The sequence below is a fragment of the Cydia strobilella genome, chromosome 11, assembly GCF_947568885.1.
Source record: "Cydia strobilella chromosome 11, ilCydStro3.1, whole genome shotgun sequence".
NCBI classification, from domain to species: domain Eukaryota; kingdom Metazoa; phylum Arthropoda; class Insecta; order Lepidoptera; family Tortricidae; genus Cydia; species Cydia strobilella.
In genome coordinates, this window is record NC_086051.1 from 9,067,975 (window position 1) to 9,082,479 (window position 14,505).

General features: G+C 38.1%; 1 protein-coding gene across 2 annotated transcripts; it reads right to left on the reverse strand.

The window, feature by feature from the left end:
* Positions 1 to 849: 849 nt before the first annotated feature.
* LOC134745157 (gamma-glutamyl hydrolase A-like) lies at positions 850 to 11,923 on the reverse strand. 2 transcript variants are annotated; one of them, XM_063679137.1, is made up of 7 exons: positions 11,785 to 11,923; positions 7,019 to 7,273; positions 6,401 to 6,451; positions 5,288 to 5,520; positions 3,833 to 3,939; positions 3,031 to 3,128; positions 850 to 1,213 (listed from the first exon to the last, which is right to left on the reverse strand). In XM_063679137.1, the coding sequence occupies exons 2-7, from the start codon at positions 7,243 to 7,245 to the stop codon at positions 913 to 915; spliced, it is 1,017 nt and encodes a 338-aa protein (XP_063535207.1). In that variant the 5' UTR covers positions 7,246 to 7,273; positions 11,785 to 11,923; the 3' UTR covers positions 850 to 912. The 2 variants fall into 2 exon arrangements, with proteins under 2 accessions (XP_063535207.1, XP_063535208.1); XM_063679138.1 differs by lacking the exon at positions 11,785 to 11,923 and adding an exon at positions 8,051 to 8,076.
* Positions 11,924 to 14,505: the final 2,582 nt, after the last annotated feature.

A 14,505-nucleotide genomic window follows, 5' to 3' on the forward strand; every position in this document is an offset into this window, starting at 1 on the left:
CACAGTAGGTAGCATAGGTAACAACCTTTATTTCAATTATTAGATAGTATTTTTCAAAAACACCTGTCACCCTACCCATCGAGTTTCAAAAATACTGTAGTGTTACAGTTCTGAAAGGTTTATCTATAAATTTACCCCCTTATTCATAAAACTTTACGGGCCTGATTTAGTTAAATTATTTTCCCCTCACTAGCTCGGAAAGTTGTCTTTTATCCTTTAAAACAAGCGGGGAAAAACGCATTTTATCCACTAGTGGGTAAAGTAATTTGACCTTGGATGGAGCGTGTTTAAGTAGCTTGACAGATAACAAAACTTAAAACGCTCATAATAATGGTTCGTTCGATATTAATTATCATTAAATAAATGGTTTGAGAATCTAATAAAAAATACGTTTGTTTTTTAATAATGATGTTAAATATAATTCTGAACGCACAAGTTGAGTCAATGCAATTTCAAAACGCATCATTGACATTTCATACGTCAGAAATGCCAACATTGTCAACAAATTTTTTACTTAAAAACTTCTCACGTAAAAATAAAGAATTTCCAGTTTTTTGTTATAATATCGTAAAAAAATGAGTGATTCCAGTGATGATGATCTAACGCCTGTGGATGTTGCACTTTCCTCGCTATAGTGAGGTGAAAAGTTTTGTGTTACACACGGGTGCAAATGTATTTTACTTCTCGTGTGTTGAAACAATCGCGGGTAAAATATAACTTTGCACCCTTGTATAACAAATAACTATTAAACAGTTCTAATATTATATGATTATAAGTCTGTAGTACAGTGTGCGAGAAAAATAAAACTTCATCATTAAAAACTTACGAATTATGTCTATTAATTTAAATATTTTATGCACATAGCTAATACTTAGATTATTAACTAATAATTACGTTCACAGCTTTTCCTAGTTAAATTGCAACAATTGTATAATTTTCTTTATTTTTTCCAGCATTTCTAGGCTCAAAGAAATAACACTGTTCGTATGCGCTTCCTTCGGCGCCTGTAAAATGTGTATTATAGTTATAAATAAGGCACTTATTTTCTTCTTCCGCATCGGTAAACGAATGGTGGTTCTTTCTGCACTCGTTCACAAAGAAATCCATAAAGTGACGATTCGCTTTGATCGCATTATAAGTATGAGGGTAAGTCTGGGTTTGTTTCCACTCAAAGATCTTTTCTGGATGAAACTGGACGCCGTAAAATGGATACCTGAAAGCATATATTTTTTGACTCGATGTATCAGTAAAAACATTTATTCTAGAGCATTATAAATGTTATCTTTGCGCAGTTAGGGAGACATATTATGCTACCTTTAAAATACGTTTTAAGTGAAAACGCGTTTTCCCTAGTTAACACGTTCAATGCCAGCGCGAGCTACGCTACGCGCTACGAGCGTAGCCCATAACACGCGAAAACCGTATGTAAAGAAAAGCGCCTACGAACAGAGAACCCGCCTAATAGCGGGTCACTGTCAGAGAATGTGTTAAACTAATTTTTCGTGAAGCCTTGGTAAAAACGCGTTTTCACTAGTTAAAGTTGTCGAATCGAATCGCTTAGCTTAGGTGAAAACTAGTTTTAACTAGTTTTTTTCAGTAAAAACTAGTTATGGCTAATTGTTCAAAATTTATGTCAGAAAAAATGTTTTGACTAGTTAAGACCAGTTTTCCGAAACGCGTAGGTGAAAATGTTTTAACTGAGATTTTTAGTCAAAAACAAGTCATAATAAACTGGAACAAATTATATTAAGTTTAGATTTCTGTGCCACTTGGTCACCTTGTCAAAGTAACAATAATATTATATTGGCTTTCATATTGATTGACTGTGACAAGGTACGAAAAGGCATCATAGTAATCAACTAGTAAATGATGAGTCAAGTATGACTGTATAGGTACTGTCCGCGCGCCAATTCCTTAATGACAGAGATTTAAATTGACTAGACATTCAATTAGATGTGACAAATATGTAGTATTATAATTAATGAGAATAAATTTAAATGTATATTATTAAATTGTATAATACCATATAATTCACCAAACTTTATTATTAATAAGATGTACAAACATAACATAAGTCCTCGTATAGAAATAAGTCATTGTAATGCCCTCACAGGGTAGCATGTACTATTCCTAAGATTATATTTAACACCATGTATTCTGATGCATCACTGTACTGTACATGTATACAATAATAAACACTAATAATAAACAATTCCGTGCATTCGGAGGTCGAGGAAGTGGGAGGGTGTGCGCCGCCGCCGCGCCCGTACACTGAAGACGTACAAGAAAATGACACTACTCTGTCATGACGCCCAACATTCCTAACATTCCTCAGCCGTGCACGGAATAGGGATGACGACACATGTTGAATTTTATAACAAAATCTAGTAACATAGATAGCAAATGAGTAATTTATCACAATAATGTAGATATATTAAAATAATATATGGAAATCATACAAAAATACAGGACTTCAAAGTTTCAAAATTTAAGTCCAAAAAGGAAAAAAGTAAGGGTACTATTCGATTTCTTACATTTTATCCAAAAAAAGATTGTACAGCAACTACATACATAAATGCATTTGTCCATACATTCAAAATGGGCTCTCAGTGAACTTAACGTCACGTTCACTTATCGTTTTGTTTGGAGCGTTACGCGAGTGAAGTAATGGAAGTACGACTGTCGGACTTTGACTATAATTTCTGACTTTTGTATTGCTTTAATGCAATGGGTCCCATATAGACATTTGATCCTAAAAATAAACCTGATCGATTGATAACATTAATGAAAATATGTCATCTAGCCTATTCGCGCGCGGACTATACATCAGTAAGCATCAAATATCAAATATATAGTAACGGCAAATGTGGCCAAATCTTTGTTAGGTACTGTAAAAAAATAAGTTCCGATATATTTGGCCTCTTTGGCCGTCACTATCTATTTGCTGACTGTTGGCTGTATCTATCTGTGGAGTGTGTACTGTGTATCTACTTCACAAATAGCTGATAGTTCCTTTTAGAAATTAGGTACCTATTATGTTCGACGCTAGCTATGAATTTCAGTCCGTTGGCGTCGTTGCTGTGTGCCGTTACGCACCAGTCTTTGGTCAAGTTGTGAGACTTCAGATTCTGAAATCATATTTAAAGTACTTATAGTCAATAAGAGCGTGTATTTAACAAGTGTAATTTGTATATAACAAGCAAGCAAGGTGAATAATAAATGTAATACAAGCAAGGTGGATGAGATATCTTATCAATATCAAATTAAATTCTGATTTTCAAAGCTTGAGTATAGCTCCTGTTCAAGTCTAGGAACTGTCTTTCCCTCTGTCTAGGAACTATTATTTGAGCATGTATAAAAAGTTTTGTACCACTGAAAAATAACTTGTAAACATTTACGTTAAAAATTGCTGAAAAAAGGGATTTCATTGAAGCTGTAAAGAATGCAACTACGAGTATGTGCGGGTTTTTGTTTTAGAAATAGTTATTTTCTCGCCTCATTTCGGAAAAGTATACTACAATATGCACTGCGGGTGCACTTATAATGTTATGGATGTGAAAGATGGATGTTAGATCAATTTTGGGCCTCGAATGACCAAGTTATTTGAGTTTAAAGCAAGTATTCAACCGACGCCACTCAGAGCGAGTAGCAATTTGAGATTATTCTTCAAAGGTTTTCTCTTAGAAAGAGAACATAGGTAGGCACTCGCGGGCAATATTAACAGCCAACTACTGTGCGTTTCTTTATTTCACACGGAATCTATCGGAGCGCTATTCGCTTTTTTCTGACTAATCAGACAGCTGCAGAATACAGGAAATGGAAAAAAACTTACCTCGTCCACAATGCAAAACTGATGATGATTGGCTGTGACGTCTTCGCGGGATAATATATTGATGATGTCGTCATCCGCGCTCTTGTACATCTTGCTGTTGCGGAGATCTAAAAAAATACAGAAAAATAAAATGTATTAATAAATATCATGATGGCGTTGTTGGATAGGTGGGACTCCCCTCTGCTGCAGCAGTGGACAAAACTCCACACTGCAGTAAAATAGGTTAATTTATACTTAGGTATGTAGGTTAAGATTAGTTTTGTAATTCTTCTAACACTATTTTATAAGTTAATGTAATATGTAACTAACAACTATGGATTTATGTCCGAAATAAAATTATTTTATTATGTATCTCATATAAAGTCACGGGTATATACATCCCGGTCATTTGATAGGCGTGCGTGGGGATACAGATCCAACACGTAGAGACCCTTTGGAGAAGTTTGCTGTTTTGAAATACACCTGCTAGAACCCATTCACGGGTACAAATAGATACCCGTAAATCGGTCCCAACAGGCGTAGGGGCTATTATAATTTATAAACACAGTGGAAAAGAGTGCCGGTTATGGTCTTGAAGTTTGGCTGGTCAAAAGATTGGGCTATTACTGAGAGGTCCGGACACCTGCCATAACAATGTATATACACGTTATCGAGGCAGGCGGTGACTCGCCACTGACTAGATGGGCCCCTGAAACTGCCGTCGTGAAGACGACCAGGAGCAACACCGGTGTGAGCGGCTCAGGGGTGTCGAGAGGTGTGCGTCGCTTTCTACCCAGTGACTGTTAACAGCCACTGTGCCCACTCGCGTCTTATGCATCTTTCACTTCCACCCCTGGAGCATATAGCTCTAGCGACTCCTCTCTGGACAGCCAATGAAGGCAAGCCAGAGCTGAGAGTCCTGCGGGTCCCCTTGGGGTCCACTCCGACCGACGAAGACACGCCGGAGACGGAGACCCTGACCGACTCTCGGGAGCACTCGGGTCCGTGGGGTCGTTACTCCCCAACAGCTCGCCACAACCTGCCCTGCTTCATTATTATTATTAAGGTTAATTAAGGCCGTAATTTATTTATTAAATAATTTCATTATAGTCGGATAACAAATGATCCATTTTTTGTTAGTACATTAAATTATTTATTAGAAATCTTAAAATTAAATGTTTTATTAAGTCATGTTTCGTTACTTAGACATAATGAATATTACCTAAACATACAGAAGAAAAGTATAGAGACAAAAATTCTTACTTATTTTCAAATCGGCCGAAACGTTTCTCATCATCATGTGCTTATCACACAAATAAATGCCCTTACCGGAATTCGAACCCAGGACCATCGGCTTTACAGGCAGGGTCACTACCCACTAAACCAAACCGGTCGTCGAATATACCTAAAAGCTTCCTAAAATACAGAAGCAGATTAAAACCATAAGACAGGTGCCGAGAAGATAGAAAAACTTACCACTAGTAAAATTAAGAGGACTATTTCCAAAAGAGTGGCAAGTGACCCTGTTTTCTACAGGCCCTCGACCGGAAGCCAGGATGATGATCAGCTCGAAGCCAAGACAGGTGCCGAAGATAGGGAAATAGTCCCCGGCCTCGTTGATTTCAATGGCTATCTCGTAGATGTGTTGGCCGGCGTCCGCGAAACCGTTGGACTGGTTGAAGTATGTTGCTCCGCCAGGGAAAAGGACGCTGGGAAAAAATTACAACTTTGACCAAAAGGAAAAACATAGCTATGCATTGGTAATACTAATAGATTAACTGTAGTCGACGTCGAGTAAGTTTCAACTTGTCTGAACCATATATTGATAATTTTATATATAAACCCGATACCAAATCGAGGCACATGGGAACATTCATTTTCACCACACCTGGTAAAGGCTCTCTTGATTGTTCAGAAACTGTTAAGAAAGTTGCATTTTATTCAGATGTGAGGCAAAGTAATCGAATGCATATCTTGAGTTGTTTTCTTATGCTTGCATTTTGAATGATATTTATAACAAACATTTTGAATCGATTTGCTTTGATTTTGTTTGATATTTTACAGTTAGTATTTTCCTTGTGTTGGTGTGGTGAAAATGGTTGTGTTTCACGCGGCAATATTGTTTAACCCTCGTGCCTTGAAACCCTCGGAGTGCTCAAGATTCCATTTTACGAATCACTCAATTTCAATTTTGGAATCTTTCGCTTGCTCGGGTATCAATAGTAACACGAGCGGTTAAACAACAACTTTGCCGCCTCGTAAAACAAATACTTAACTATTTGTATCTACGAAGAAACAAAGATAATTACATAGAAAGCCTCTATTATTTTACCTATCCATATATAAGTAGGTATGTATCTATACATCTTTGTTGTCCATAATTACCTAACAAAGAAGTATGCAATATCAACCAAAATAAAATAAATCTAAATCGGTGTCATAAAGTCCTTTCAAATATACCGACCCGATGAATTCAGAACTCCCTCCTTATAGAAGACGTTTAATACATTTTATGGGTTATAGAAACCTAGATATGTAATAATTATTTCTACTGTAATTATATAAATTATAAGGATGGACAAGACTTACCCATTTAATTTGCCTATAATATCTTTATAATAAAAACGGTCTTTCCCGATCCTGAAACAAAATAAATCATTTCATAAAATAGTAAGTATGGCTATAATATAATATTACATATAAAGGGGCCCACTGATTACCAGTCCGCCGGACGACATCGGCCTATCAGTTGTTCGGAACTGTAAAATTTTTGTTCTAGCTGACAGGCTGATATCGTCCTGCCGTCCGACTGATAATCAGTGGGCCTCTTAAGTATCAGTGATCCAAAACATTCAAAACATTTCCTACCTACGTTCAGAGTCGTAAAGCAAGTAAAGTAATTAATGATAAAATTATAAGTACCTCTGTTATGTCTTACAAAGTGTTTGCGGAAAATTATTATTTAACTGAAATAGCTGCTGATTTTATATTGTAAATACTATCTTAAGATACTATCAAGTCTCTTCTTTTCCATTCAATTCGATTTCCTTCTAAGGATCTACAAATAATAAGTGCGTCCTGCTTACATTTTGGTGCACATTTTGATCGTGACTACCAATTAATGCAAAGCTCATAAACTTTTTACTCGATCTCGAGCGACTCACGAAGCCCAGAAAGGTTTAATAAAAAATATAAAGATTCACGTACATTATAGGCACAACTCTTGCTCCGGACGCCTCCAAAGCTTTAACATACGATGCCGCGATGTAGCTAGTGTAGTCCTCGGGATACTTATCCCAGAACTTGTAGTGTTGTTCCTGCGCCAACACTCCAATGATAGGCCGGTCGTTGAGAGCCGGCGCCAACAACGCTGCACCTTCGCAGTGCAAGAAATACGCCAACGTCAGCAAGGCACCCATCGTAGTCGAACACATTGCATGGATCTCAGGATTAGTCAGCAATCTATAATTTTATGGATAGGTACTATGTGTTAGAGCGATTCAACCTCCATCAAAATGTACTTCATCAAAGTGCAGATGTCGCTAGTGACGTTGTCACAGTTGCAATGGCAAAATTCGCGTTGAATGACGGATGGTCAGCTAGCGGAATTGGTAACGCGTTGGACCGGCAATCCAAAGATATGGGTTCGAGTCCCACGTTGGCCAGAGTTGACCATCCTTGATTTTTTAACTGTGATTGACATCTGTATATATACAATTTAAGTACTTGTACAATTAAGTTTAGATAAAAGCGATTTCGAACACTGTAATAATATGCTAACATGGAACTGATTTGATGGCGTTTTTGTCGCGGATATCTCAAAGACTTTATAGGAACTCCGTGACAAAAACGCAATCAAATCGAGTTGGTACTCTTTTAGTCTTGAGGAGTAAAGGTTGACATAGAGATAGACGAAGCTCGTTAAGAATAGACGTCGTCAAAAATGTCCAGAATGTAACATTTGCTCTACGATCCCTAATGACCGCCGTTCAGTTTCACGTCGCGAGTTTGAAAAGGCAACAGTATTGTGATCATCAGTTTTGAATCAATGGTTCATAATGAATCATATAGGTAATTTACAAGAGAGACCTACTAAACTACTGGTGGCATACCTACTTCAAACAAAAAGCAATACAATTACTTACACAACAATTACGATTACAATAGAATAATTACGATTTGATCAAAATGTTTCAAATATCAAACCACTAAAGTGTTTAATACAAGAAGCGTTCTTACCAAAACCGTGAGCGTTTTAATCAGGGCATCTGATTTTACTAATGTAAACAACTACGAGTGCTGCTTATAGAAAATATTTACCTATACACTATAACAGTAACAGCAACACAAACAAATGAATATCTACTGCACATGCACAACAGACACAACAGTCTATCAAGTATCACTGCATAACTACTAAAATCGACTCCACTCCAGCGGGTTAATATCAACACAAAACACAGAGCTATTTTCGTACAAGCTCGATAAACATGAACACATGGTGTAAGTCCCTTTTGAAAGTGTTAGTTATAAATACCTCCGGCTCCGGTCATGCTAAAGTATTTCAATTAGCTATGAGTTTTAGTATCTATTATTTCGAAATCTAGATTCATTTATTCATTCATTTATTCCTTTATAAAACATAGTTTTACATGTCAAATACAGTATTTCATATATACAACTATTTACATCTAAATTAGATAGCAAAACACATCAGTATGAATATAATATTAGGTATAAGATAATTATGTCAGGTAGGTACAATTATTATTAAAAATTTATTATTTACATGTTATATAAAACAATATTCGTTTTGCTGAGTGTGGACAGTTTGACGTACCTAATTATAACACTAGATGTGTGGGTGTTAGTTTATGCAATCAATGGGTTGTGGATAGAATATAAGAATGTTTATCTATAACAGCTGCTGATCGGACCTTGGATTTATCTCTGAATCGTGATTGTATGAATCGATGTTGCTAACAGCTGTATACAATACCTACCTATACTTTCGGAGAAATTCGTGTAAAGAAAAATATCCAGTCCAATTATAATTAATATAGATATGTACGTATAGTAACTACTTAATAAAATAATTGGCTTTGTTCTCTAGTCACATCGTGAGAAAACCGAATTTCTTTACGGCCTAGTTGGTATGCACAAAGAGGATAGAGATAGAGCGGTATTGTCATAGTAAATTTTGTAACCACAGTAAATTCACTGCCATCTATCGACACACTTTAAAACTAAAAAGTATGCAGTAGCTTTCGTTAAATCCTAGCGCCTGCGTCAATTCGTGGGATTACGCTGCCAACCGGACCCTAGGCCAGGATCCATTAGGATAGAAGTAGGAAAACGTCCTACGTATACTTACACCGTGTTTTGTGGGTTCCGTATCCAAAGGGTAAAAACGCTATTTCTAAGACTCAACTGTGCGTCTGTCCGTTTGTCTGTCCGTCTGTCTGTCACTAGGCTATATGTCATAAATCGTGATAGAAAATTTCACAGATGATGTATTTCTGTTGCCGCCTATAACAACAAATACTAAAACCAGAATAAAATAAATATTTAAGTGGAGCTCCCATACACATACAACAAACGTGTTTTTTTTTGTAGTTTTTGCGTAATGACTTGGCCGATTTTGTAATTTCCGTTAATTTCAAGAGTGCATTCCTGAACTTAAATTTAGTAACTTTCTCAAAGACACCGGTATTTCCCTTTTCAGTGGCAAACTAAATTGCTCTTATCAGAGCAACTTCACGTTTCTCTGCTTAACCGCGGAGTGTGTCAATCGCAAACTGTTCTTATTATTATTAGAACAGTGTCACTGTTTCTCAGCACACGGTGTCAATTGATGTACATATATCTTCTATTTATGTATTGTGTTCCCACAACTCCATTTCGGAGATAATTAATAATTTTAATCTTATCTGATAGTCCTTAGCTCTAAGATTTACAATTCTGCTGTAAAGCTACAAAGTGACTTGATACGTTGCACGGTATACAGGCTAAACGGCTTCTTTTTAGGGTTCCGTACCCAAAGGGTAAAAACGGGACCCTATTACTAAGACTCCGCTGTCCGTCTGTCCGTCCGTCTGTCCGTCTGTCTGTCTGTCAGCAGGCTGTATCTCATGAACCGTGATAGCTAGACAGTTGAAATTTTCACAGATGATGTATTTCTGTTGCCGCTATAACAACAAATACTAAAAACAGCATAATATAAATATTTTAATGGGGCTCCCATACAACAAACGTGATTTTTTTTGCTGTTTTTTTCCGTAATGGTACGGAACCCTTCGTGCGCGAGTCCGACTCGCACTTTGCCGGTTTTTTTATTAAATGGTTATTGTCACTGGACTACCAGGAGACTGAAAATTTACTTCTAAAGGTAGTTTAAGGTTAGCTATAGTCTAATTAAATTTGTGTCCATTAGGAAAATAGTTTCTGTCAAACTGTAATATAATGTTATTAATTTCACTAACAAAACTATGTACTTTTAGTTCATAATTTTCTCCTCTGTCATTACAACTGTTACACATGACAAACAAATGCAAACCTGGTCTCCCGCGGTATAGGCCTAGCCTAGTGCGGGACCCCTGGAAATTCAGTACTGTAACCCTTGCTATGCACCCACCCGATGTCACACCAATTTTTGTATCGTATAACTGTGCTGTTTTTATGTGCAATAAACTTATTTTTATCTTTATCTTTTTATCTTGATAAGGCCCCTACGAGCGTGTACACTTGCCTTAGGGCCTGTTTACATATTGATTAGTGTTTAGTAAGAGTTTGAATATCATTGATATGTCACAGTTTTAAATTTTTTGGTTGAGTTAAATTACCCGTGTTACAGCAACGCTACATGCAACATTTAATTACTTTTTTTAAATAAAAATATAATAAAATTATTAAATAAAAACACGGTGAATATGTCAGGGCTAAATATATAATGACCATCAAAAAATACTTTGGTACTCTAAATAAAGAAATCTCTATACATATAAGTATCAAAATAGTAGATTGTACAATTACATTATAGGTACAGCAACGAGGGGTGCGAAACTACTCCTTTCGGGTATTCTCGGCTCCGGTTCAGCATCGCTCCGAGCAATGGGGTTGGCAATTGTCAAAGGTTTGCAGAGATGGCGCCATCATAGCTTGCCCCTTTTTCTATGAGATTTGGCCGCGCATGAGTGTGGAGGGCCCTTCGATTAGAAATTTTGCCCTGAACCAACATTACGAAAAAAAATTTTTTTTTTAATCGTACTGCGGTACTGCGGGTCCAAAAATAGTACGTAAAACCGTACTAAAAGGTACGATTTGGCAACACTGGATTTGGCTTAAAAGGCTGGCATCCAGGGCATTAAAAATACAAAAATTTGACACAATTCTAGGGATTGACAGGGCAAGCTATGCTGGCACCATCTGCTAAACACTTCGACCGGCCAACCCCATTATTAGGGTTGAAACAACTTGACGTCCCTTTGCGTGCACGACCACAGATAAGATAATTTTTACAACCCTAAATAGCCGAAAGGGATAGTGCCATACATTAGAAAGGGACAGCATGATTCGTCCTTAACCCGCTGTCAAACTTCGGTTTTGTAGGAAGTTTCCTTTCTGTACGGTAGTACTATTATAGTTTGTCAAGGGACTGTCTCATTTCAAACATAGACTGAGAGAATCATACTATCTTTGTCTTACACTAGTACTAGCACCCAAAAGAAAAGGACGAGTAGTTTTTTGTTCCTATTTACTGACAAGATTTGCTTGACCAACTATATTTATTTTGTGACATAACTATCCTCCTTTCAGTCCCAGCTCCCCGCCCCTCATTCGCCCAATATACATCGGTACATAATGGCCGGAGCCATACATGGCGGACGAGTATAACAAAAAAAAATACTAGCATGACAACTAAAAATAATTGGACACAGATTGGATTGGTTACAGATCTTGTAAGAATAACTTACAGCTATCTTCAAGCTCTCTCTGGTATAGAACAACTGGCAATTGCTCCATCTCTCCTTTCAAAAATTTGTAAATGTACGTGGCGTTGTTGACAAAATCCAGTTTTCTCCTGAATTAGCATTATCAAAACCACTTTACAGCTCGTAATCTATTATTGCACCAACTGAATGCTGGAAATAAGTTAGATTTTCATGAGAGACACCTGAATCAATGACGTGTTATGACGCATGCGCAATGCAAAAACGCAGCTGACTTGTTAACCGACTTCAAGATTTCAAAAGGAGGTTATCAATTCGGTTGCTTTTTTTTTTTTAATGTTTGTTACTCCATAACTCCGTCATTTCTGGACCGATTTTGAAAATTCTTTATTTGATTGTAAGTATATACATACAGATTGGTCCCGTTTTGGTCAAAACGCAGTTCTGATGATGGGATCCATGAGGAATCGAGGGAACTCCTCAAATGTTAAAGGCATACATATAGTGATTTTAGTATTTTCATCAACAAATCAAGCATTTACATTTAAAAAAGTGACATTTGATGAAGTGGAACTGCTGATGATGATCAGAACGGAACTCTTCAATGACGCATAGTTCACGTTTGGCGATTTGTCCTCTTCGTTATGATTGGTAAGCAAGTTAGGTTTTCAAGACACATTTTTGTCAAGCTCGAGTTCTGATGATGGGATCCATGAGGAATCAAGGGAACTCCTCAAATGTGAAGGGCATACATATAGTGCTTTTTGTATTTTCATCAACAAATCCAGCATTTCCATTTAAAAAAGTGACATTTGATGAAGTGCAGCTGCTGATGATGATCAGAAATATCAAAATGGAACTCTTTAACGACGCATAGTTCACGTTTGGCGATTTGTCCTCTTCGTTATGATTGGTAAGCAAGTTAGGTTTTCAAGACACATTTTTGTCAAGCTCGAGTTCTGATGATGGGATCCATGAGGAATCGAGGGAACTCCTCAAATGAGAAAGGCATACATATAGTGATTTTTGTATTTTCATCAACAAATCCAGCTTTTACATAAAAAAGTGACATTTGATGAAGTGGAACTGCTGATGATGATCAGAATGGAACTCTTCAACGACACATAGTTCACGTTTGGCGATTTATTCTCTTCGTTATGGACCCAGACCCAAACTTAGACCTGGACTTTTTTTTGAACTGCGATCCTCACAGAACCGAACTGCTATCAGAAAAGTGGGTTAGGTTAGGTTAGAACTGTGACCCTTACAGAAACGAAATGCTATCAGAACATTGGGTTAGGTTAGGTTAGAACTATGACCCCCCGCGGGCTGCTCACCTTGTCGTGGTGGAGGGGCTTAGTAACCGTGGCTTGGTCACCCACGGTGAAGCGAAGAAGCAACCAGGGCCGGCCTGTTTGGGTCGCGGGCTGGCCCGAGGAGGACGCTCCAAGTGGGCTGGTTTAGCCTGCTTGTGATGCGCCGAAGGTGGACCGTCGAGGAAGAGGAGTGTCGGTATTGCGGTAAGCCGTTCTCCCTATCCTCGGCGGCCGAGGTGGGATCGCAGGGGAAGAGGAGTGATGGTATTTCGATGCGCCACTCTCCCTATCCCCTGCGAACTTGGCGGGGCCGTTCCGCTGTAGCGGCGTTGGTGGGGCTGCAGAGGAAGAGGAGTCTCGGTGTTACGATGTGCCGTTCTCCCTGTCCTCTGCAGCCGAGTTGTGGTTTTGCGGCAGAACCATAGACATGATCTGTCGCCGGGCGCCGGGGAAATTCCTGGCGCCCGTGGCTTCCTTGTGGCGGGCTCGGGGGGGTCCGCTACAATACAGAATGGAAGCCGAGGAGGAAGGCGCGTCTTACCATCTGGCGCGCCTAGCGTGAAGGGCCTTCGGGCAGTCGCGAAGGAGCCGCGCACGTGGGCGGCTGCCGCCGGTGGGGTCGCAGATGACAAGCGCAAGCGTTCCTGTAACCCCACCAATAGAGCGGCGAGGCGGCATATGGGGGGTTTTTTAGTGGGTACACCGTGGGCCTCATTAGCCTAGACGGGAGTCCCACATAACCACTCGGGTCACCCCCCGCACCCGGGTGGTAACCGTAATGCATTTTTCCCTCCTAACAAAAAAAAAAGTTGTATTCTTTCTAAAACGTGTGATGGTAGGTGCAGGAAGTAGGTAGGTGCATTTTTAAAGAATTTAAAGGTTTTTGCAAAAATCGTTCCAAATGACAGCTTGTTGTTAGGTTCTATGGTTCCCACGATGAAGTGCATAATTATATTAATTATTTTCCATCGTATTTTCACGGAAAAGTACGAAATGTACGAATGTGTCCTAATTGATATTTCTAACTAAATAATCTGTGGTGTAATTGCATATTCGACCTGCAATGTAACCTGATTCTTATATACCTACAATAAAAAGTTTGAGCTTTGAATACTTTTATGTGGAAAATAACCCACGCATATTATATCACTACTATCACTCCATAAAGCTAGTTATATTTATTACGGTCGATTACGACCATCATATAATATATGGACCTCTCAAATAAAGGAGTTCAATATTTCTCTTTTATACATTATATATGTCTAATATCGTAACCTATTATTACATTACATTAGGTATTGCATTACATTAGAAACCTGGTATGGAACATTTTATTGCACGAGAACGTTGTAATGGTTTTCTTATGTAAAGTTAACTAGAAGAGATCCCTTTATAGGGATAAGTTTGCCCTTGTGCATGCATTTTG